The following is a 22,270-nucleotide window of genomic DNA, read 5'->3' as shown; positions in this document are numbered from 1 at the left end:
CAAAAATCTAAATTTATTAGTAGACACAATAATAGGAAAAACAATATCTACCAGACCTGGAAGAACTTTTGAACATTGCACTGACAGTTCTTTGTAACACATACTGCTGCTGTTGTTAGCTGGTGACTACGAGCCACAGAGCTGATTATGAGATCAAACTGATTGATCAGGTGACACGGTCGGTTCTCCCGCCGCCTAATAACATTACAGAACTATCGTGATCTGAAATAATTAATTGAAGTCAAAGTTCATTTCTCTCCATAATTTACAGTCTGTTGACAGCACAGAGAGTCAGATACGGCTGAGTTGACGTGGCTAACATTAAAAGTGGCCAACGAAAATACAGAGTAGATTTGCTCAGGTTTGGTTCACTGACAAATAGATTTGGATGGGAGTCTAACAGTGGGGGATGAGAGTATACCCTGCCAGATTAAGAAACCAGGCTTTATATTCTTTCATAAATCCTCCTCTCTCATTCTCGTCTCCATCTCCCAAGGTGAACCCAGCCAGTGTTATGTTTTCGATGGTGATGGTGTATGTGAGGAGTTTGAGCGCGGCTCCAGTGTTCAGGACTGCGGCTACTTCACACCCCTGGGCTACACGGACCAGTGGGCATCCACTGCCACTGCCTCTCATCAGGACCCCAGCAACTGCCCCGCCCACGCTGCCACCGGGGAGCCATCACTCACGAAGGTATTACTGAGGTATAAAGTACAAACTACAAGATCCAGATTATAATCAACTTCTTTTGGAGGCCATTGATGAAATCCTCAACTCGGACAACTCTGGCCACATTTCTAAAACAGTCCAACTCACTTGAGATGTCTAAGAAGATTCTCAGTCATCCAGGTCATGACTCGCCAAAAGGAGTTATGCGAAGGGCAGTTGGATTGGTTGTAGACTTGTGGGGAGACCCTGGTATTTGGCCTTTGCAGAGACCCAGAGGTTAAATACCTGGGTCTCCCAACCATTCAGAACTGATGAATCCTCTTGGATGAAAGGTGAAGTCCAACTGCCTTTGAGTTAACTACTCTTAGATGCTCAGCTTACTTGATCTCTGCACTTTTTCTGTCCACATAAATTCTCCAATTCTGGACCAATCAGCTAAATCTGCACAGAAGACGATATCCTGATCTTGAAGGATAAATGAAATATGTCTCTTATAATATTCTACCTCCATCTAATTACATCCCTACATTACATCTTCTACTTATAGACAAGGAGAAAGAAAGGTTCTGTTGCAGTTATTGATTAGGGAACATCATACTTTTGTACATACTGTGGTTCTGTCTTTCTCCTCAAGTGACGTGTCCTTTCAGGCATTTGATGCTAATGAAATAATATTTAAAAAACTAAACTCATGTGATTTATGGTGAACTTTCTTTCTGGGCAGTGAATTAGAACCAACCGAGAACCAACAAGGTACATGTACAATTCAAGATAACAACTGACTCACAGTTTATTCCTCACTAACTCCTTGCAATTTCACTCAGCTATATCGTTGCCAATGCTGCCACTTGTGTCTGGAAGCTGTATTGCAACAATCTTTGCCTTCAAATCAATGTTTCTGTCAGATACAGTTACTTCTTAGTCAGTCACAGCGGTGAGTCTGACATTCCACAGGTCAAATATCTGGCAGACTGCGCTGGATCTTTTCATAGCAGAAAGCAAACGCCTCTGCTCCTTTTGTCGGTGACTGACTTTGTATTGACCTCATGCATCTCTTTCATTTACATTTCCATCTGCCATCCACACTATTAGATTTCAAACCACAAAAACAAATACTTTTGGAGACACTGAGGCAGACCGATACAGTTGGTCCCTAGTTGGATCTTATCACCCTGAACTATCAGTGGAGAAAGCAATGAGAGCAACTTATTACATGTGCCACTGACTTTTGATTGCAAGTAGCTGTTACACTGTGTAAATCTGTGTATTAATGCTACAGATGTTATTGCTGTCCCTGCTTTGTAGTATTTTCTAACTAACCAACTGCAGGGAAGACAGTTTACACACGCATACACATAACATGCAGTAGTGTGGATGTAGCCTCAAGGGTCCTTTCCGTTGGCTACTTCATTCTATCATCTGAATGATGGCTGGGTCATAAGCATTTCTGAGAAGAACCTTGTTTTTATTCAAGGCAAAAATAACAAGAATGGGCAAAGGCGCTCTTATGGTCACAGTGAATTACATGAAAGAGCTGGATCACAGGCCTATAATGACTTTGTGCATCATTGATAAATATTAAAGCATTTCTGTGTTGCCAGACGGATGGCTGAAAAACTGTGCAGGCCCTGGTAGAGGAGGGGCTCCGCACATAACTTTGGAGGAGATTTTGGCAGAACTTTCGATGACAGCACAGCAACTTTGAATACAGCGTAGTTCCCTTCTTCCTTTTTACAACTTTGGTACAAAATATATCAATAATTTTTCACTCTGACATCTCCCATAAAATTTCTGCAATCATATGAGGTCCCTCAGGTCCGCCATTGCCCAGGTTCCATATTATGTCAGAGTTTTAGAAACGTGCTCACGTCAGCCTTACTCCCTCGCACGGTAGGCCACATACAAATGATGCAGAATTGAGTAAGTGCTACTTGACTGAGCAGAGAACGATTTAGGTCACTTTTTATCAAGGGAGGACTAATGGTGTCAGACACACTGGTTACAGCACATCAGAACTGGCAAACCTTCTGGGATTGTTCATACTTCAGTGCCCACATGAGGAAAGGTGGAATAAACAAAACAAATCAAAGTGTCATGAATTAAGTCAGAACTACTTCACTATCAGAGGCTCAGAATAGTCACATAGAATGTATGAAACTAGTACAAATTTCTTTTTTTTTTTATTAACTTAAGAAATGGGACAGTACATATTAATGTACATTTATAATGTATATGAACGAGATTATAGCCATGTGGCTAATTTCCATCTCTTGTCTCATTGGCAGGTAGGTGTTAAGTAGAAAAACAGGACAAAGAACCACAAAGCTCCACCATTAGAGAGGGAGAGAAAAACAGAAAAGCACAACAACACAAACTATGAGTTGGGTACGATAAACGCTCAATTAGCAAAATGTTGAAATTCAATTGCAAAATGCCCGTTCAAAGTTCTAAATTGTGCACTATACAGCTGTATTCTATTGCAAGATGCCATAATAAAGTGCTGGATTGTACGGGAAACTGCTGATTTTTATTGCAAAAATGCCTGTAATAAAGTGCAAGATCCTATTGCAGAATGCCCGTAGTAAAGTGCAACAAGCATACAACAAACAAACAGTAAGTGTACAAATTTAGACATGATCATGTTCACAGGTCTGGTTCTCCAATGCCATGCTTTAAGATGTTTGGATGATGATGTGATGGTTGGTAGTTCATGTTGTGCTCGGTAAAAGGTTTTAGATGCATGATAGGAGAATGTTGCTTGACCAAACGTGCTTTTCCTGAATGGTACTTTACATCCTAGAGCCTGCTCTGGTCGATCTGTTTGAGTTTTCTTGAACAAAATCTTGTAGTGGTGGGGGAGCTTGACCATGAAGAACAGAATCAGTATTTTCCCAGTTCATTCGCTCGTAGTTGTTCAGGATGCGACAATGATGGTACTGTTGAGTTTTTTTATCAAGTTTTTTTAATTTTTTTTATCAAGTATCGCATTACAATGAAATTAACAGTTTTCACAATAAATGAAATACGTTTCAAACAATAAAGTTGGGTCATCTGCCAGTAATACTATAAATTAAGTAAGTAGGTAAAACTTTATTTATATAGCACCCATCATAGTACGCGTACACAGAGTGTTTCATATTAAAAAAGACATTCAATCACACAATCAGTATAAAACGCATTTGGAACTTAAACACAATATACAGTAGTTTAGATATGTACAATAAATCGGCAGTGGGTAAAAACTCCTAACAATTAAATGCTTTTCTGTATAGATGAGTTTTTAACTGGTGATTATTTCTTGTTTCACACTCAGCGTTATGTTGTTTTCTGTGTGAAGCTCTGCAGGTACCAGCACCTGGACATGAGTGAGAAATTGCCCAGTGACGCCTGGTTCCCTTGCACGGCTCGATCTGACACAAACAATGACCTGGAACATTCATTCTGGCTGAAGGTATGTGTGTGTGTGTGTGTGTGTGTGTGTGTGTGTGTGTGTGTGTGTGTGTGTGTGTGTGTGTGTGTGTGTGTGTGTGTGTGTGTGTGTGTGTGTGTGTGTGTGTGTCTTTGCACATACTGTATGTGTTCTCCCCTCCACTCAGTGACTGTGGGTGGCTACTCTTCAACAGCTTCCAGCACTTTCCAATACTTTTTTAATGGGGTTGAAGGGCCTCTCAAACAGACTGCTGGCTCAGACCTCCACACATGCACACATTCCTCACTTACTAACAATTACATTGTTCATATAATGCATTTTCTTACGATATTAGTCATTTCTCAGTTGTGAATTATGAGTTGTAATGATCTGTAGATGATTACCAAGTCATGACTAACATTATACTCATTCCATAGTTTGACTGTAAGGGCGCTAATCATCGAAATCTCTCAACAATGATCATTACAAGTTTACTAATAGTGGAAGGACAAGTGTTATATAATTCACTCATAATTCATAATTAAAGACTTTAAAGGTTCAAGAGTTATTAAAATACTGGCATCTGAAGGAATAATAAAAATGTTATCATAAATAAATCTCTCATGCATCTTGAATACATTATTAATTGTCATTTATTTTGCATCCAAAAAATACAGGATAACAAAAAACATGATTTAAAAATTATTCTTGAACATACTGTAACATTGTTGGTAATTTATTTGTGATTAATAAGCAACCTTTAAAAGTGCTTTCTTGTCAAAGGCTATGTCAACAGAGAATAACGATTACAGTTAAAATGTTTTATATGCATAATTCTGCTTATCTTTACGACTCCAATGTCCTCGAGCCAACAGTACTTCACCATACACGTCCTGGTTTATATACTGCATTACATTCAGATCTGGCTTTCCATTCCAGACCTGTGTCTGGTTCTTGTATTTAGTAGTTTTTTTATTATTTAATCTTTCCATACACACAGGTCCCACAATCAACTGGGCAGATCTAGACTTCGTGTAGACTAGCTGTTGATGTGACTTATAGCTTAACAACCTTGTCTGTCATCCTCTGGATTACAGCGTCTTTTACAGTTAGGAACTTGCCTCTTTCCCTCCTCGCACATACTCATTTTTTTTGTCTTTCTCTCTCACCATTTCCACTTCTTTGTTGAATGACTCATCTTTCCATTCCCTGCTTTTTTTTTTTTTGGACGTCCTCTTTATCAGACACATCTCTGCAACCTCTCTGGAGGGCTGCTTTCATCCTAAAAACTCTTTCACCGTCTGAAAGGCCTTCATTTTATCACCCATGTCTGTCAGCTCCCCCTGAAACACCTCTTTTTCCTTGAAGGGTTTCTTTCTGTTTCTGAGAGGCCTCCCTTGCTCATATATCTTTTCTTAATTGATCTGGAAAGTGTTTCCCAGCTACTCTGTCATATCCATCTCTGCTAGCTCTCTAAAAGGCCCCAATCTCATTCAAAAGTCCTATATCTTCATTTGGAAGAAGGTGTGTTTGACATTTCCTCAAATTGATACTTCGCTTAAAATCAGTCTTTTGATTATGAAAAGTTCTCAGTGTGTGGGCCTGGCAGGTGGCTGTGAAAAGGTGTAGTTCTGTAACAGAGAACAGAGGCCTCAGTCTGAGAACAGAGGCCACAGTCAACTTGGATTCCAGTGGTAGTTACCATGACATGGTACAGCAGCCACCTCCTGCTCCCGTGGTCAGCGCCATTCAATGGTCATTCTTGCAGACTTGCATCTATTATGCACAGTTATTGCCATTCTCACTCCCTCTGACTCCCATAGGAGACTACAGACTGTCCTGTGCTACGACAGTCACACATGAGCTGTGTTCCAATTCATCGACCCCATCAACCACGTAGACTGTAAAGGTCACACTGAGATAAGACTGTCTGGTCTTAAGAGGGTTTCCTATTTATCCATGGTTTTGTATTAGTTCAAGTTTCAAAACTGCTTCATCACTGGTGTGCAATTAATCTTGGGATAGGTTGGGCTGCGAAAAACCCACCTGTCAGATCATATTTCTCTGCAGCATTTAAAGAGAAGTTGAAATTGGACAGCCTTTGAATGACGGGGCCACTGAACTTAGACACTTCTAGGGTGTTATTAGCTACTTTGCACTGGCCACAAGGAGATTCACATCAGGTTTATACATTCCTACCATTCCCACCCTCCACTGTGCAAATTCTTTTGTGTAACCACCTGTATACTGTTGAAAACAAACCATAATTAATGGAAAGTTACAATTTGTAATATCAAACTACTTTGTTTTATGTATATATCTGTCTCTGTGTGTAATGTACAGTATGTTTTTCTTTCTGCCTTTGAAATTGTTGCCACCTTTACTATTGATCCAGGTGGGATTCGTCCATCCTGGTGTGGCAGCCTCTGTCATGGTGTACTTGGCTTCAGATGGGTCATGGTCTGGGGAGCAGTGTCGCAGAACAGCCACCATCTTACTGACTGACACTACAGGCAGAAACCACTCACTAGGTACTTTTTATACCTGTAGGTTTTATCTGATCATTTCAAAAGCAAAATGAAAACATGTTAAACGATAGAGACTAAAAGAAACAGTTGCTGCTGAACTGCTTAAAGGGGACTATATTCCCTCAGTTGTCTTCCAATGATGTAACTAGGTTTCAAATTTGCACAACACCACCCCTACCTGGTACCAGTAGAAGGGGCGGGGCAAGCAGTGGTTGAAACCAGCCGTTCTGAACAGGGCTGTTTTGAGAGGATGAAAAGAGCTGTGATGTTTGACGCATGTCACAGACATGTCTTTAAGACACCTGGGAACTATTTTAATTTGTGGAAAAGGGACATAATATGTCTCCTTTAACCCCCCCCTCGTCTACCTAGGGACTCATGACCTCTCATGCCAGCGGAACCCATTGGTGGTGAATGTGACCCACGATCTCTCTCAACCGTTCTTCCTCACGGCCTCCATCATTCTCCTGTTCTCCTCTTCCTCTGTGGCAGTGGGAGGGGTGGCTCTGAGGACCTCCTGTCACTTCAGCACCTTCGCCCTGACCGGGTGCGCATCAGAGGGTGGGCTCTCCCACAGCTAACTACCTAACACACGCATGCTGTCACACACGGTTTCATACTGAGTTTGACAAAGGGACACCAGGCGCTCGTAAAACTTCACATAATGTCATAATACTGAATACAGATGTTTTCATTTAAGCAGGGGCCATTTGAATCAAAGAGAAAAGACTAGGAAACCTAAGAAATAGCGTATTTCAGATGTTTCAGATGCTGATTGCATTGCATTGCACTGGGCAGTATTAGGCATGGCATTGCTGTGTAATGCATTGGTGAGATCCACACAGAGGCATTTTTGGTCAAACTGTTACCATAACAGGTCAATTTCCTTGAATCTTGGTGTATTTAAAAAAAAAAATCAGATTTAACTTAAATCATCCGAGGCAGAAACAGTAATCAGTTTAGGTTTCTTAGTTGCTTTCATCGTCTCACCCCGCCTCTCATCCCTTTCCCTCTCTTTCTGCCTCTCTCCCCCTCCCCCCTTCATCCTGCAATAGCTGTTTGCGGCAGCCTTGTCAGATGGACAGCTGCAGCCCTCCACAGCTAGAGCACGCATCTGTCAGGTAGGATCTGGATTAAAACCCCGGAGCAGTCAGAGAACACAACAAAACAACTATCTAAATACCAGTGTGTCTCTGCAGGTGTACAGGAGGAGGGGAGGCCTCTCACTGCTCAGTCCAGTGTCACCGTGGTTACAGTGTCACTGTCCTTAATGGCAGGGTAACGCCACCAAATCAGGTAAAGTGGATGCCATGTTATGTGTTACAGAACTAAAAAACATTCATCCATTATGTATACTGCCTATCCATACAGGGTTGCGTGATAACACCATACAATATTAAGTTATAGTCCATCTGTCAATGTGCATGTTATATTTTTAGTTAATGAGACACTACAGGCAAAAACAAGTTTTTTTCATGCACTGATCAATTTTGAGATTTTGGACTATTTTTCCTTATTATTCTTTCAGAAAAGTTGAAAGAAATGGTAGAAAATACACATTAAGCTTTTTATTTTACTTCAATTTGTCTCTTTCGTCAGTAGATTTCTCCTAAATTCACCAAACATTAGCAGCTACTGAGCTGTGCTTGTTGTGATGTAGGCTCCAAAAGTTGTAATTTCCTCCGTATCCACAACCAATCATAAAAGTACGGTTTACATTAACAGTCTATGGAATTTTACAGTAAAATTCTTTAAAGGACGTTTTCTCAAAATTAGTTTTCCTCATACTCTGAACCCGAAATCTCCACTTCAGCAGAACTTCCAGTTTTATTCCTGTCCATATTCTGAAGGTTTTTACAGAGGGGATTGTTGATATATCATTCAAAGCCTGATTTATACAACATTTTATTCCTAAAAACATGGCAAATTTGATTGATTGATTTTAGGACTGGTGACAGTATTTTCTCATTTACAGAGTGATAAAAAGAGTTATCCAAAATCCCCTCTGTAAAAACGTCTGACTCTCATATGTCAACAAAATAAAACAATTTTTATTTTTTTATTTAATATAATTTTGAAAGGGGCTTTGTTGTTCAGATTTCGGTATGTAAATTAGCACATATTTCATTAGATATTGCCTCATTTACATATTTAAACATAAAATTTGACAAAACATGTAATACAAAAAATATTTGTCTTAATGTAAGTGATAAACTTGGGAAGTTTCATGGTGATATCTGTTATTTAAATGTTTACCCTATTCACCTGTAGTGTCTCCCCTTAACATTTAATCAAGATAGGCAGCACCAAGACCAATGGGAGAGATACTGACAAGAGCCTTTACAGTGGTTTGTAATTTGTTACAGTGCTTTGTTCATCCATTTGTAACATTTTTATTTTCTTGTCCCTGCTCAGCATTTGTGGTTGCATCCTCTTTCACCTCCCAAAACCAGGATAACTCAATAACATCTCCTGTGAGGAAACCAAACCAAGCATTTACTGTTTTGTCTGCTCACTTTCACATTGCCTGTTGAAGTCCAAGAAAGTGTCTGCAGGATTCAAAGACAGAATTTCCCTCATGTTATGGGTCAAGGTACAAACTTAGATGTGTGTAAAATCCCATCTCTCTTCTGTTTTTTCTCCTCCCCTCTCAGAGAAAGACAGATCTGGAGTGTTTTCACGGTTCATGGGATCGTGTAGTCACCTGTCAGCCGGTGGACTGTGGCCTGCCTGATCAGTCTCATGTCTACCATGCCATATTCAGCTGCCCCTGGGGAACCACCTTTGGAAAGCAATGTTCATTCACCTGCGGATCACCAGCTATTCTACAAGGTAAGGGAGGGCTCTGTCTATTCTATTGTATTCTGGGATTAGATGTTGGATGAGATTGCGTGGTCTATCGTCGACACATTCTTTGTTGACCATGAATGGATCACAAAGTCGTTTAGACTTGCTTTAATTGGCCCAACCAACAAAATTTAAATTTGTACAATTTTTGTTAGTTTCAAGAGTATTTCCACCATGGACCTGCAATCAACCAATGACAGTCTCAGATTCAGCCAGGGATTCAGTGGTGATATAACTAATAACTAATAAAAGATTCTGCACAAACACATGATTGGTCACAAGAGAGACTGGGTCTGACAAAGGCTCAAACCAAGTCTCTGATATTTCACTGTTCTACCATGAATTGACTGTCTTGATAAACTTGATGCAGTAATTTTGATACACTCGGCTCTTTCATTTACATGAATCCTATGAGCCAGTCTCTTACTATCTTGATTCCCTCTGCTGTTGCACCTGTCAACATAGCATGTGCAGCAGTGGTACTGTACTGTAGGTGTTGGGGCACACGGCCTGGTAGTTGTGTGGAGAGGAACTTTGAAAATAGGAAGCTGCTAACCTTTCTGTGAATGAATCAGGCTCTTGTGGAAAAGCAGGTCAAAATAAGGAGCAAAGTCTTAATAATGGTTTTCTGGTGCAGTGTCAAATATTATTTAGCTGCTGTTCTTAATGACCAAACTTATTTCAATAAATGTGACAGGAGCCATTTTCAGTTTAAAGACATACAGCTGTAGCTATTTCATACCCACTCTGTGACAATTATGTTCTAATTTAGTGAACAAACAAAGCGCAGTGAGATGCTTCCACTAGCTACAGTCCATAAAATGAACTAGATATTAAATCTTGATTCTAAACAATTACAGCTCATAACTAGATACCAGTTTTAAAAGCTCCTGTTATAGTTAAAGACAGTGCTTATTAGTTTGAAAAACAGCTAAGACAAGGGGAACTAATCGACAGTATTGCAATAAAAGCACAGTAGAAATACTATTTACAAAATCACAACCATGTTTCCTCTCAGTGAAGCTTGCTCTTCATACTGCTACACAACTTTATGGCCTTTAAAATGTTATAGTTACTGAAATTAATGTTGAAGCCCAATAGAAACACTTAGATGGCATATTCCTGTTCCCTTTTCAAGACAAACACACACATACATAAACCTGTGCACACACATTCGCACACACAGAACAATTTCGCTCTCCTCAGATGTCCACAGTGTTTTTAAGAAATACCATTTGCATCATAACTGGTCAGAACAAATATTGCCTGTAGCCCCCATAATTAGGAGTATGTCCACCACCACCACCACCACCACACGCACATACACAAGCACAAATTCATAGTTACACACAAACATAAAAAAGCATTACCCCCCCTTTAGTAATATAAGTTACGCAGTGTAGTAGAAGCTTCTTGAAGTGATTAGATGGAACAAGCGTGATGTCCACAGACTTGTTTGTGGTCGGAAAACCACAGTGAATTCTCAAATGTCTTGGTAGAGTCAGCAGTAAGACCATGTATCCATGATCTAAATACAGATTGCACAGATATAATTCTATTTGTGGCTTTTGGTTTGGTGAAATATGTTTGAGGGCCATCATGTATCACTCAGCAGTGAAAGCACACTGTGCAGTTCACACAGAATAGGTTCAGTACACACCAGTGCAGCTGTAATGGATTTCGATAAACGCAACACCAGCGCAATGTTTAATTAGCTTATAAAAAATGCGATGCCATGTTAAAGAATCATTACATTTTATAGACTCTGTTAAAAGTGTGAAAGCTTTTGGGTGTTATGATTCTCCAGACATACCAACACTAGTGCTTCATGCGGGGCCATACACACAGAAAATATTAGCTCTGGGCGATGGTTAAGCCATAGTCTCCTTCTCCTCATAACTGTACAAGACACGGCCATGAAACGAAAGCAGAATGTTGACTTGGACAGAAATGAATTCACGATGTTGACCTACTTGTACGTCTTTCATTTACTCATTTTAATGTAAGTTTTAAAGCACACCCATTTAGAGAGACATTGCACAAACGGTCTCTTTAAGATGACAATAAATTCCATTTCTTACTGGGTCTGGTAGGATCAGTAGCCACATGTTGACTCATGTTTGCAAAACTTCTAGAAGATATAGCTGTGTATGTTAGTGTAACTGATAACTAACTCAGTTTCCTTTACTATTTCCTCCTCTCCACTACAACTGCTGTTGGCACAAAATGCTTTAGTTTGTCATACTGTAGATAAACATTTCATGGGTTTTGTGCTTGTAAGAAAAACAGGAAGTTGGCACACCGGGAGATTTATGTTGTTTCCCAAAAGTGATTCCTTTCCATCCACTCTCAATTAAGCAGCCTAATAATGAAATCTAATGAATGAAACTAACTCACAAACAGTCTTGGGAAATGAATGGAAATGAAACGTAATCTATTATCCTGTTCAATTACCGCAAGCGGTTGTGGTGGAACACTGCCTTAAAGTTACACAGTCTCACTTGAATGTACGTGTCCAGTACATTTTTCAATTTAATTTACACACCGTAAAAATGGAAGTAAACCTTTTCTCATATCTAATGATCATCAAGTAGTAGAAGTAGGCTCTTTGCAACCATATAGATTAATAAATAAATAAATAGATTGAATAAACACTTCAAATCACAACAACATATATTGCAAAACTTTGCAACTGTGCAGTAACACCTAACCCTCTCTGTCCAACTGTACCTTTTAATTCTCTTAATATTCTGTCTTATTGAAATCCTCCTCTCTCCCTCCCTAACCCACTTCTCTCCTCAGGTGACAGTGACAGGTTGGTGTGTCTGGAGGATGGTCTGTGGTCTTTCCCAGAAGCCTACTGCAAGATAGAGTGTCCAGAGGTCCCAACCATCCCTGATGCCAAGCTGTTAACAGCAGACTGTACGGCTTCAGGGCACGATGTTGGCTCTGTCTGCCGTTACAAATGCAACCCAGGCTTCTATGTAAAAGGCAGCCTCAAAAAGAAGACACCAAGGTCAGTGTTGTGAGACTGTGGGCATCACAGTGGACAGAGAATAACAATACTACTGCCAGGGATTAGTGAGGCAGTTATAATAAGGTCCCTCATTTTATGATTATAATTATTAATTTGTTATTCCACACATATTATACCTTTATCCATACATTAAGACCAAGACCAAGACCAAGGTGACTCTTTCATTCACACCTTGGTCTTTACAGCCATCAACAAGCACATAGACGGAGAGCCCAGCAGGCTCAGAAGGAGAATGTCTAAAGGGAGGAGGAGAACAGATCCTCGATGTACGAGGTTGCCATGATGATATACCTTTTATCTAACCTTTATCTAAGAACTTATAAAACCACAAGAATGATGCTAGTGTTGCCCTGTTACACATCCATGGGAGGCAGAGATCTTCACCAGGCTATAGAGAGTAGCAAACCTTTGTTGTGTCTGCACAGCCTCTCCTACAAGGGCACCTCCAATAACAGCTTAAAAAAAACCTACAACAACAACAACTCAACAACAACAACAACAACTGTGTGTCTACAACACACACAGGGTATAATTGAAGCTTGTGTCTGTGTAGACAGCAGACCAAACTAATGCTTTTTTAATCACACATGCCTTCCTGGAGGAAACTCTGTCTTTTCCTTTATTTCACAACATCTCCCTTGACATGCATTATAATATGTGTGTGTGTCTGTGTGTGTGTGTATTCATATATTTATAGTAATTCTGTATTTTCTTAGCTGTATTTTTTTGTATGTAGTGTATTAAATGTCTGTAATGAGCTGACTTTTATTGTCATGTCAGGCCAATAAAAATATACATTTTATAGTTTTGCATTATGTCACCATACAATATGGTAAAAAGGTAAGAAAATACTTCACATACAAATCCATTTGCAGCTGGGTGTCTTTATGAGTTACACTTTCTCAAACATGTGTGTTTACATTTTAATAACCCCTGATGCTTTATTAGTCCAACATGTGAACGTGAACAGCGGCAGCTATTAAAAAGCTTTAAGGCTGCTACATGTGAGTTTTTGCGAAGGCTACATAGCCACTGTTAGCATTACCTGCTGTTTACCTAACAGTCTGTTAATGCAGCATCAATCTGTCTCTAGAGATGGAAAGCCAATAGATAGATCATTTATTTATCCCCTAGGCAAACTTTAAGTGTCCAGCGACTCAATAGTAGTTAAACAGTGCAGGTAATGGTTTGTGTTGAGTCATGCTGAGATGCTGCTTAACACCTATGTTGACTTTTTGCTTTTATATTTATCACTCCTTTTTTCCAACTGAAATTAGCACTGAAGGAGAACAGGGCCAGCCCCTCTAGAAAGCAAAGCTGTATTAGTTCTTCTTACCATGTATTGTTCACATATTGGCTACTAACTGTTGGACCTTGTACTGCAGGGAAGTGAAGTCATCTAATATTTCTACATTTGCTCCTGTTGTCTCTAGGAAGTACTTCAGGTTAGAGTGCCTGAAAGGGGGTCAGTGGGAGGAAACCGGATGTGAGCCAATATCCTGCCCAGCCCTACCTGATGTATTCCAGGGCATGTATAGCTGCACCAACGGCTTATTCTATGATACTGTCTGTACCCTGCAGTGCTCCAAAACAACAGAAAAAGTAAGGTTCCAGCAGCTGATGTTTCTCCAGGTCAGGACAAGGTTTTTAGTGTGAGATGTTTGATAAGATGTTCAACTATCAATCCTCACAACAAATAGATCACACAGTTGATCCAAATCACAATTTATTTTTCATCAATCTTTTAACTTTAGACAAGGTATGCTGAAGCCATGTCTATCAAAACAACAGACACCACAAAAGCTGTGAATAGCAGCTGTGGTTGTATCTGCAGTCACACATGTCTGTTACCTTCTAATGTACATTTTGCTGCCTTATGTCATTTCTGGGAAATTGCAACAATGTAGGTGTGAGAAAACCTGTGTGACGGCTAAAATTGCAAAATGATTGACATTGTCCACGGGCACCGATGATTTCTTTCATATCCTTGTGTGAGTTTTACATTTCTCCACATATCTAGTCATCACTGTCAAACAGTAGCAGCCAGATCATGCTTTAATCTCAACTGACTCAACAAATGATTTCCTCTGGAGACAATTTAACAAAAGTGTAGACCACACATAGTTCTTTGATGACCACAATTCTTTTTCAAACTCTGTTTGCAGAGTGAGATTCGCTGCACTAAAGACGGCGAATGGACAGCAGAGTTCACCATGTGCTCCACGCTCCAGGGATCCTGCTCTCCCCCTGCTGATCTCAACTCTGTGGAGTACAGCTGTGACCAGGGGATGGATGTTGGTGAGCAGAACCTCCTTTGAAGGATGAGAGTTTAATGTATCAGATAAACAGTCCTGATTATATTTACTCCCTTTTGTCAAACAAACTAAAACCATACACAGTAGTCTGTTGGACGTTGAATTATCTTGTTAAACACCACTCAACTGAACAGCCAAAACAATCACAGTATTAGAGGTGGCGTTTTTGTCAACACTTATGTTTAACACTTCTTCCTCCTCAGACCATTCACAATTTTCTTCTGGCCCTTGGCAGGCTTTCTAGAGCTCTGCCGATCACAACACAGAGGCCTTCTAAGAAGTTCCTGTTAAGGAGGTCAAAACTTATATTGTCTTTTTTAGTCAGAGACTCAAGAGTCAAGAGTTTGATCTCTCCAAATACCAGGAGGAACTCCAGACAGCAGCAGACAGTAGAAGTCCTGTGACAGAGACAGTCGATCCGAATCCAAACCATAATGTGATGGTTACATGATTAAGTGATTAAATCCAACAGACAGTAATCAGGGTTATTTCTTGTTTTTCCTTACAGGTGCTGTTTGCTACCCAACATGCAATGTAGCTCTGGACATGGATCTGCGTGACCCTGTGGTTCTGCCTAATGGCACTACAGCTGACTCTCTAAAGCACTGGATGCTGCCCACAAAAGTTGAGGTGAGGAAGCGAGTCAAATATTTGAGTTCACTTAAGGTCACCTAATTTCTATTCAGTTCTGTATCATGACTCATCAAAAACGAAGCAACTCAATATCACAATATAATCTACAATTTAAGCATAATCCACTAACAGTTTTGTTCAATTTTTAACAAGCATAATTTAAGAAACTAAAAACACATCTCTATTCCACAACACACAACAGAGTCCAGCCAAGAACAGAGAACATCCTCTGGTCTTATTTGGACTTTTTCTGATGATTGGTTGTTTTTTCACATACCACAGTGGTTTATGCATTTTACAACTGCATCTTGAACGCTCTTAGTCTGTGAAACTGAAACCAAGCCCTTTAATAGATCATATTGTCTTTGGATTAGGTTTGAAGAATTTAGAGAGATGTGACCATAAATGAATTACATTTATTAAAGGTTCCAAAAATACTGTATTCATCTCATAGTGCAACCTGCAAGTGTGTTTCACTTGCCTGGTAAATACCAACATATTGCACTCTTCAGTTTTTAACAGGTCTTCTGTGAAAAATGTGTTGTGACCAGGCATATCCTCACATAACTTATCTGATGTCATTTTAGTGGTTTTCTCAGACTTGCACTTAATATAAGTGTTTTCACAGGCTGAGCAGTACTCCCTGTGTTTCTGTAAATTTCAGCTTGGACAAGCTTTTCTAAAATGTCCATGCCCTCATGTTCTAAAAGATTTTCCGAGTATGAAATTTTTGAGGAAACACCAGATCCTTGTCATTTTAGCTGCTTTGGCTTTGATCGCTGCTCTAGTACTGGATCTCTGACTTCATGATATCTGCAATTGGCAGATCGTGAAGTCTTTAAACGCAAAACTCCATCAATCTTGAAAAATCCATGTATCAAAAAACTATTATCAAGTATATAACGATAGTTTTGTCCATCTGATCCAGTTCAGTAAAACACTGTAAATGTCAACCTGCACAATTGGTTGCACCTGTTTCTAAAGTGTTTCATGCTGCATGATGAAGCATGATGTGGTGAAAAATGAGATAGCTTGATTGGTTTAAATATTGTGGATTGTGGTTCTGCTACCATTTGGAAACTCTTGGCAGGTTTTAGAAAACAGTTATTGTTTTGCTCGGTCGCTGCCATGCGACCAGTTCCGGGTGCGATGAAAGCCGATCCGTTGACAAACAGCGCTGAGATTTTTTGCACAGAAACGCCCATTGGAATGAATAATGCATCCAAACATCTGGTGGTCTGAACAACAGCATGGAGTAAACAGCTACCGCTCCAGACTGACTCACCTTTACTCATAAGCCCAAAGTTCACTCACAGTTAAAGACAACTCATCTGTGGGGCCGTCGACAAAAACAAGCTGGTTTGCTGCTGAAAACGATCTGGAGACGGCTTCCTGGTATTTGCTTGATTGTGAATCATTTAAAGCCTAGTTCTAAAGTTAACAGTAAGTAGTTCAGCAAATGAAAATGTGTGTCCATGTCTATGTGGGAAAGTCCTTTTCAACAAATCAATCAAACGACGACTCTTCAACAAATGTACTGTAAAATCAGCCAGTGGAGGTGAGATCATTTCCAGGTATATCTAATACAGATCAAGGGTTATTTTTTCTGGATTTAGCCATTATTTAGCTGTAGTAACTGTCTGTACAAACTACAGTACTGTCTGTACAAACTACAGTACAGTTACTTGTACAAGTTATTTGTACAACTACAAATATATTCAATTGTACGAATAATAAACAACACATTTCAAATTTAAACCCAAATATGAGTCGAAACTATAAAACACAACACAGACTGTAACTAGCAATTAAGTTTTTAATTGAAATGACCTGAGGCTGCTTCAAAAATCTGCCTGAAAATGTTCAGCAATGAACCCCCTCAGTCAAATTGCAGCTGAGAATTTTTGCAACCATCATGATCTGTACAAATGTGTTTCATATCAAATATTTGACGGAATCACTGGCAGGACAGTGTTAGAGTTTTGGAGTTTTCTGCAAAAACACTTTTAATTCCCAGGTGCACCAGCTAATCACACACTATGACACAACAAAATCCACTTCTTGTGTATGTGAGCGTGTTCGTTATCATTCAAGTGCTGTTGTATTACTGGAAATCACAGGCAGATAGCAAGAGTAAAGGTTCCAGTTGACGTCAAGCCTTTTAGGAAATACACATATCTCTCACACACAGTGCACGCAGGTCACCGTGAACAAACTTTGCAGGGAATGCCAGATTATGGGTCTGATTTAGAGAGCTGGTGTTTTGCTTTGAAGGTGGATGCCGTTACCCAATATCATATCTCAGTTATCACTTCTACGTTAACACTGTTGCCCACACTGCTCCAGTTTCACCTTGCTTTTGGGTGGTCAGTTAGCCAGCCAGTTAATCCACCCCTGCCAAGGTCAAATAGTTGGAAGGAGGTCTGGCTTCTTGCACCATATCTCTGACGGTGCCTTGTGATTTCGAGGCATTGTGTTATCTCAAATACTTCAGAATCAGGTCTCCCTCGCTGGGTCGAGCTGCTCAGGAAATCACAGGGGAGGATCCACTTTCTCTGTCCATATTTGTTAGTCAATCAGCTTTCTTCTAACCACCTTGTAAATTCCCTGGGTCAAATGAATGACCACAGCCTCACCCAAAGTTTACAAAATGTTGAGGTTTGCATCCACTTAGATTGTTATATAAAACTATAATTTTTCTTTCATCACAAGGTTGTCATGCAAAACAAACAACAGAAACTGCATCAAAAACAATAGAATATTTGCACGGCATAAGTGCAAGATGTCGTCTTTTATGTAACAGTCAATAGTAAGGCAGTCCAAGTGCTAGGGCCTGTCATTGTAATACGCTTTTAATTATAGGAAGGAATTCATTGTGTGCTGTGTATGTGCTGTAAGCATATATATAGACTGAAAGACTAAATATAAACACCAGCCAAGTAAATATGCAACATTTAAACCCATGAACACTCAGTAGTTTCTACTACTTGTTACAACATTACAAATGAGCACTAATTAGTTATGGGTCAAAGTGATCATTTTGTTAAAGTATAGATGGCCAAAATCACAGCACAGCTGTTGTCTTCTTGTGCATGAGGATTTGTTGTGTTCTCTGGTGCCACTGTAACATGTGTTTTTGGTTGCCTATAACTTGTCCCTGCTGATCTGGATTAAAGTCAAGTATCGTCATCCACCACTCGCGCTGTTGCTGCTGCACCCGAACATGCTACTGTGACTTCATGTGTGCCTCAACCTTCTTCTTTTCAAGTTTCATTTCAGACTAGAGCACTTGTACTGCCTTGAATAGTCTCGAGACATCTCTAGTGCCCATGACCACGACTTTGGTACCTTTACACTACGGTAAAACCTAAACAGAAAGATTTCACAGGTGACATATAGACACAAACAAGGCACACACACCCACAGGCTACTAGGGGGGGTGCATGTCCGACTGAAGGAAATCAAACCCTTCTTGCTGAGAGGCAAAAACGCAAACCACTGTACCACTGTGGTGCCCGCAAGACACAAGCAAAGGGCTGAAATCAGCTGACACTAAGCACAATACAAAGTGATATATAAATGGAGCAAAGCCTGCGAGCTAGTTCAGGCAGAAAGTTCAACTGAAGTCAAACTGTAAACGTTGCTGAAGCTGCAATAAACATTTGAATTGTAAGTTTTCTGAAATACACTAATTAAGATATCCCATCATTCTAGTGACATTTAGTGACACATTTCTGATACTTCCCACTGAGTAATTCCTCAGCACTTTTCAACTACATCCTCACTCACTATCACATAGTAGCTGTTCTGGAGCTGTTGTTAGCTTGGAAATTGATATTGAAAGTGTTTTTGACCCTGGAAATGGCAGTTGAAATAATGTCTTCAACCTTTTGTTATTCAACCTTCATAGTCGAGAAACACCATTTGTCCAGGCAAAATGGATGGAGGTTTTAGTTTAATATTGAAATCCTCAACCCATAACTTACTTGTGTAGTTCTCATGCCAAAGATTAGTCTAAATTAGTTAAACCTTTCCTTTTCTTCCTACTGCATTGCTCAACAGTTGTCCATATGTGTTTTGTTTTCCAGAGTATAGTCTGTACAGGGATGATGAAGTGGTACCCTGAACCTCAACACATTCATTGCATCCAGTCATGTGAGGTAAGAGTCAAAACAGCCAAGCAGTCCTGCTTCAAACACAGGAGTATTTTTGTTCTTTCAATCTGCTTTTTGTCCATTTATCCATCAAGCATGCTTTGAAGGCCAACACAGCATACTCTTCCTTCCAGATATCAGTCTCACCTAGGCCTTTAAGATTGTTAAATGAGTGAAAGTCTATTTTAATCACGGCGGATACTTTATATGGTCATGGACTGTGAAATTATTCACTGCAGCTGAGAGTGCTTGAGTTACGATTGTTGCCTTTTGTATATCAGAGTTGTAATGTTTTTTGACCTAGTAGTGGAGGGTGTACCAGTGGCTCATGAGTCACAAAAAGTGAACCACATGTTTTTTTCTGGTCTGGTATGCAATGGGTGGAATCATGGGGGAGATGAGCGGGAGAAGAAGAGAAAAAAATGGGCCAGCACATTTACAGCACATGAACCAAAAGGTAGTCTGATAAGTGTGATAAGTACCATACTGTACTAACATGTATCCCCATAATCCCAGTGATCTAGTGGGATGACACAGGGCACAGTGGGACATGGCTTCAGAAAAAGTTGACAGCCTAAAAATTAGCAGCATCTTTACTTAGGTTATTAATTAAAAACAACACAAGAGTGCACGACTCCTAGATTTACAGTAACAGCATTATATCATTCAACTGTGACAACAACCAACCAATAAAGACCTTAATCCAATACAGGCCAGTTTCAAGTAAAGGCCTAGGGTAAATAGGTCCGAACACGTGTTGAAAGACTATGATTGTTGAAACCTGTTGTGGAGCCCCTGTAAATGTCTGATCTGATAAACAATAGAAGTAGAAAGGGCCTTCGCCAAATTATTTTGAAAGTGCAACGTCCAACACTCGGCTGACACAGGCATGGGGCTAGCTAACTAATGGTGCAACTTGATCATGCAGCTCTATCACTCATTCATTCAGTCACAGACATTTGCTTTTACAGTATAGTGCTGCCCCTGTTGTTGTAGTCTGTCCAAAAAATACAACTTTATATTTGTCTGAGTGATCAGATACAGTACCCTTACCCATGTCTCCATGGTAATATGCAACACAATATACCTATTTTATCCCAACCCTGTATGAGGTAATTTATGAGTATGGGTGACAAATTTAAATTTTTCTCTTCTTCCATGTTTACATTATGCTGTAGGTCTATGTTTGCTGGGCATTGCAATGATTCTACACTATTAGTCCAGACTGGAAAATATATCTGCAGGTCACTCAGTGTGTTGTGTGTGTTACTGTACATGCCTGCTGCTGTGACACAGTAATTTCCATGTATGGGATCAATAAAGTTTCTACAGTATCTTATCTTAAGCTACAGGTAGGGCAACAAACAGCACGCGTCCAGCATCTAAGCACCGATCTGCATCAAGTCAAATATATTCCCAACCACCCTACTAATACAGTAAACAATGAAATCAAAGAAGTGAGAGGCTCCAGGCAGCAAAGTGGTTATGGCTGTATGTACCATTTGAACCATACATTTTGCAGCGTCCATGACAGACTGTTGTGAATATCCATTCAAACTGACAGCACATGCTATCTGTCACATAATGCAACCAAAGCACTTCGTAAAAACACTGATGGATACTTGTTGCGTTATCAAAGGATGCCGTCTTTTTCACAAATATGTGGAAAAGGTGTAAATAGAAAATGTTCTTACATAACATGTCTAGTATGTGCTTTTAAAGCCTTGAGGTCAGGAGGATCTCAGTTCGGCCTTGGTCCCATTATTATCAAAGATATTTTATTAGCATTGAGATAAGGAATACTTAATCCTTAAAACAATTACACCATTTCTGGGCATAACCACATTAAATTTACTGCCCTAGACAGACTTTTCCAACAATATTAAACATGAAGCAAAACATGCTGTATCCCTGTTGTCATCACCACTCAAGATACCAGAGCCAGTGTGCAATATGCTTCACATTTCATGATGACAAATTTCAGGCAGAAATTGATATTCTCACACTTTAAACTTTACAAGAATCCTTTTCAAATCTGTCCAAAGCACTTTTTTTCCAGGGATCCTGGCATTGCCAAATGCTGTTATGCCTGCCAACACTAATGGATTATCTGATAAAGGGAAATATATTAATCACTGGATTATGTTAGATTTAGATTAATCATTCAGGCTGACAAAAGGCTTTTAAATCTTGAAAACATTCTAGATTGATATGAAGTTAGGAGGATAATGTTTCCTGTTAATTGACAAAGTAAGAAAGTCAGCTTTTATGTTAAATCCACATTTGCAATAAAAATAGATTTGATTTTACTGGAAACGACATCTGGATATTTTAAGAGAGTTTAGTATTTTCAACATAACTATACATTTCCTACTGAGACAGTTCAGTTCAGAAGCAAGTTAGTATTTTTACGGATGTGTTGCATCATCATTACATCTCTGATAAATTATTAAATTGAATTATTAAATTATACACAACGAGACCTTGAGAGCATCAACTCCCTATGTAATGTTGGAAAAAACAAAGACAATAATAAAGATTAGCTAGTTAGATCCTATTATAAATTATGATGCTGTCCAATGCGTGGTCTCACTGCATTTTGTTATGTACAGTATAAGTATTCAGACCCTCTGTAGTTCAGTAGTTGTTGCACCTTTTGCAGCATTTTTTGGGGCATT

The 22,270-nt window shown here is 39.6% G+C and overlaps 1 protein-coding gene across 1 annotated transcript in view; it reads left to right on the top strand.

Moving 5' to 3' along the window:
- pappa2 (pappalysin 2) overlaps positions 1-22,270 on the top strand; it is a 77,522-nt gene that overhangs the window by 43,409 nt on the left and 11,843 nt on the right. The window contains exons 14-25 of the mRNA XM_083991515.1: positions 497-693; positions 4,007-4,120; positions 6,474-6,609; positions 6,979-7,153; positions 7,662-7,727; positions 7,806-7,902; positions 9,261-9,438; positions 12,256-12,469; positions 13,924-14,092; positions 14,656-14,788; positions 15,314-15,435; positions 19,527-19,598. Coding sequence (XP_083847641.1) covers positions 497-693; positions 4,007-4,120; positions 6,474-6,609; positions 6,979-7,153; positions 7,662-7,727; positions 7,806-7,902; positions 9,261-9,438; positions 12,256-12,469; positions 13,924-14,092; positions 14,656-14,788; positions 15,314-15,435; positions 19,527-19,598 — 1,673 coding nt within the window. The remainder of the gene's footprint in view (positions 1-496; positions 694-4,006; positions 4,121-6,473; positions 6,610-6,978; positions 7,154-7,661; positions 7,728-7,805; positions 7,903-9,260; positions 9,439-12,255; positions 12,470-13,923; positions 14,093-14,655; positions 14,789-15,313; positions 15,436-19,526; positions 19,599-22,270) is intronic.

Source organism: Trachurus trachurus (genome assembly GCF_905171665.1).
Source record: "Trachurus trachurus genome assembly, chromosome: 17".
NCBI lineage: Eukaryota > Metazoa > Chordata > Actinopteri > Carangiformes > Carangidae > Trachurus > Trachurus trachurus.
Note: the sequence above shows the minus strand (reverse complement) of the source record. Positions and strands in the feature narration are given on the sequence as shown.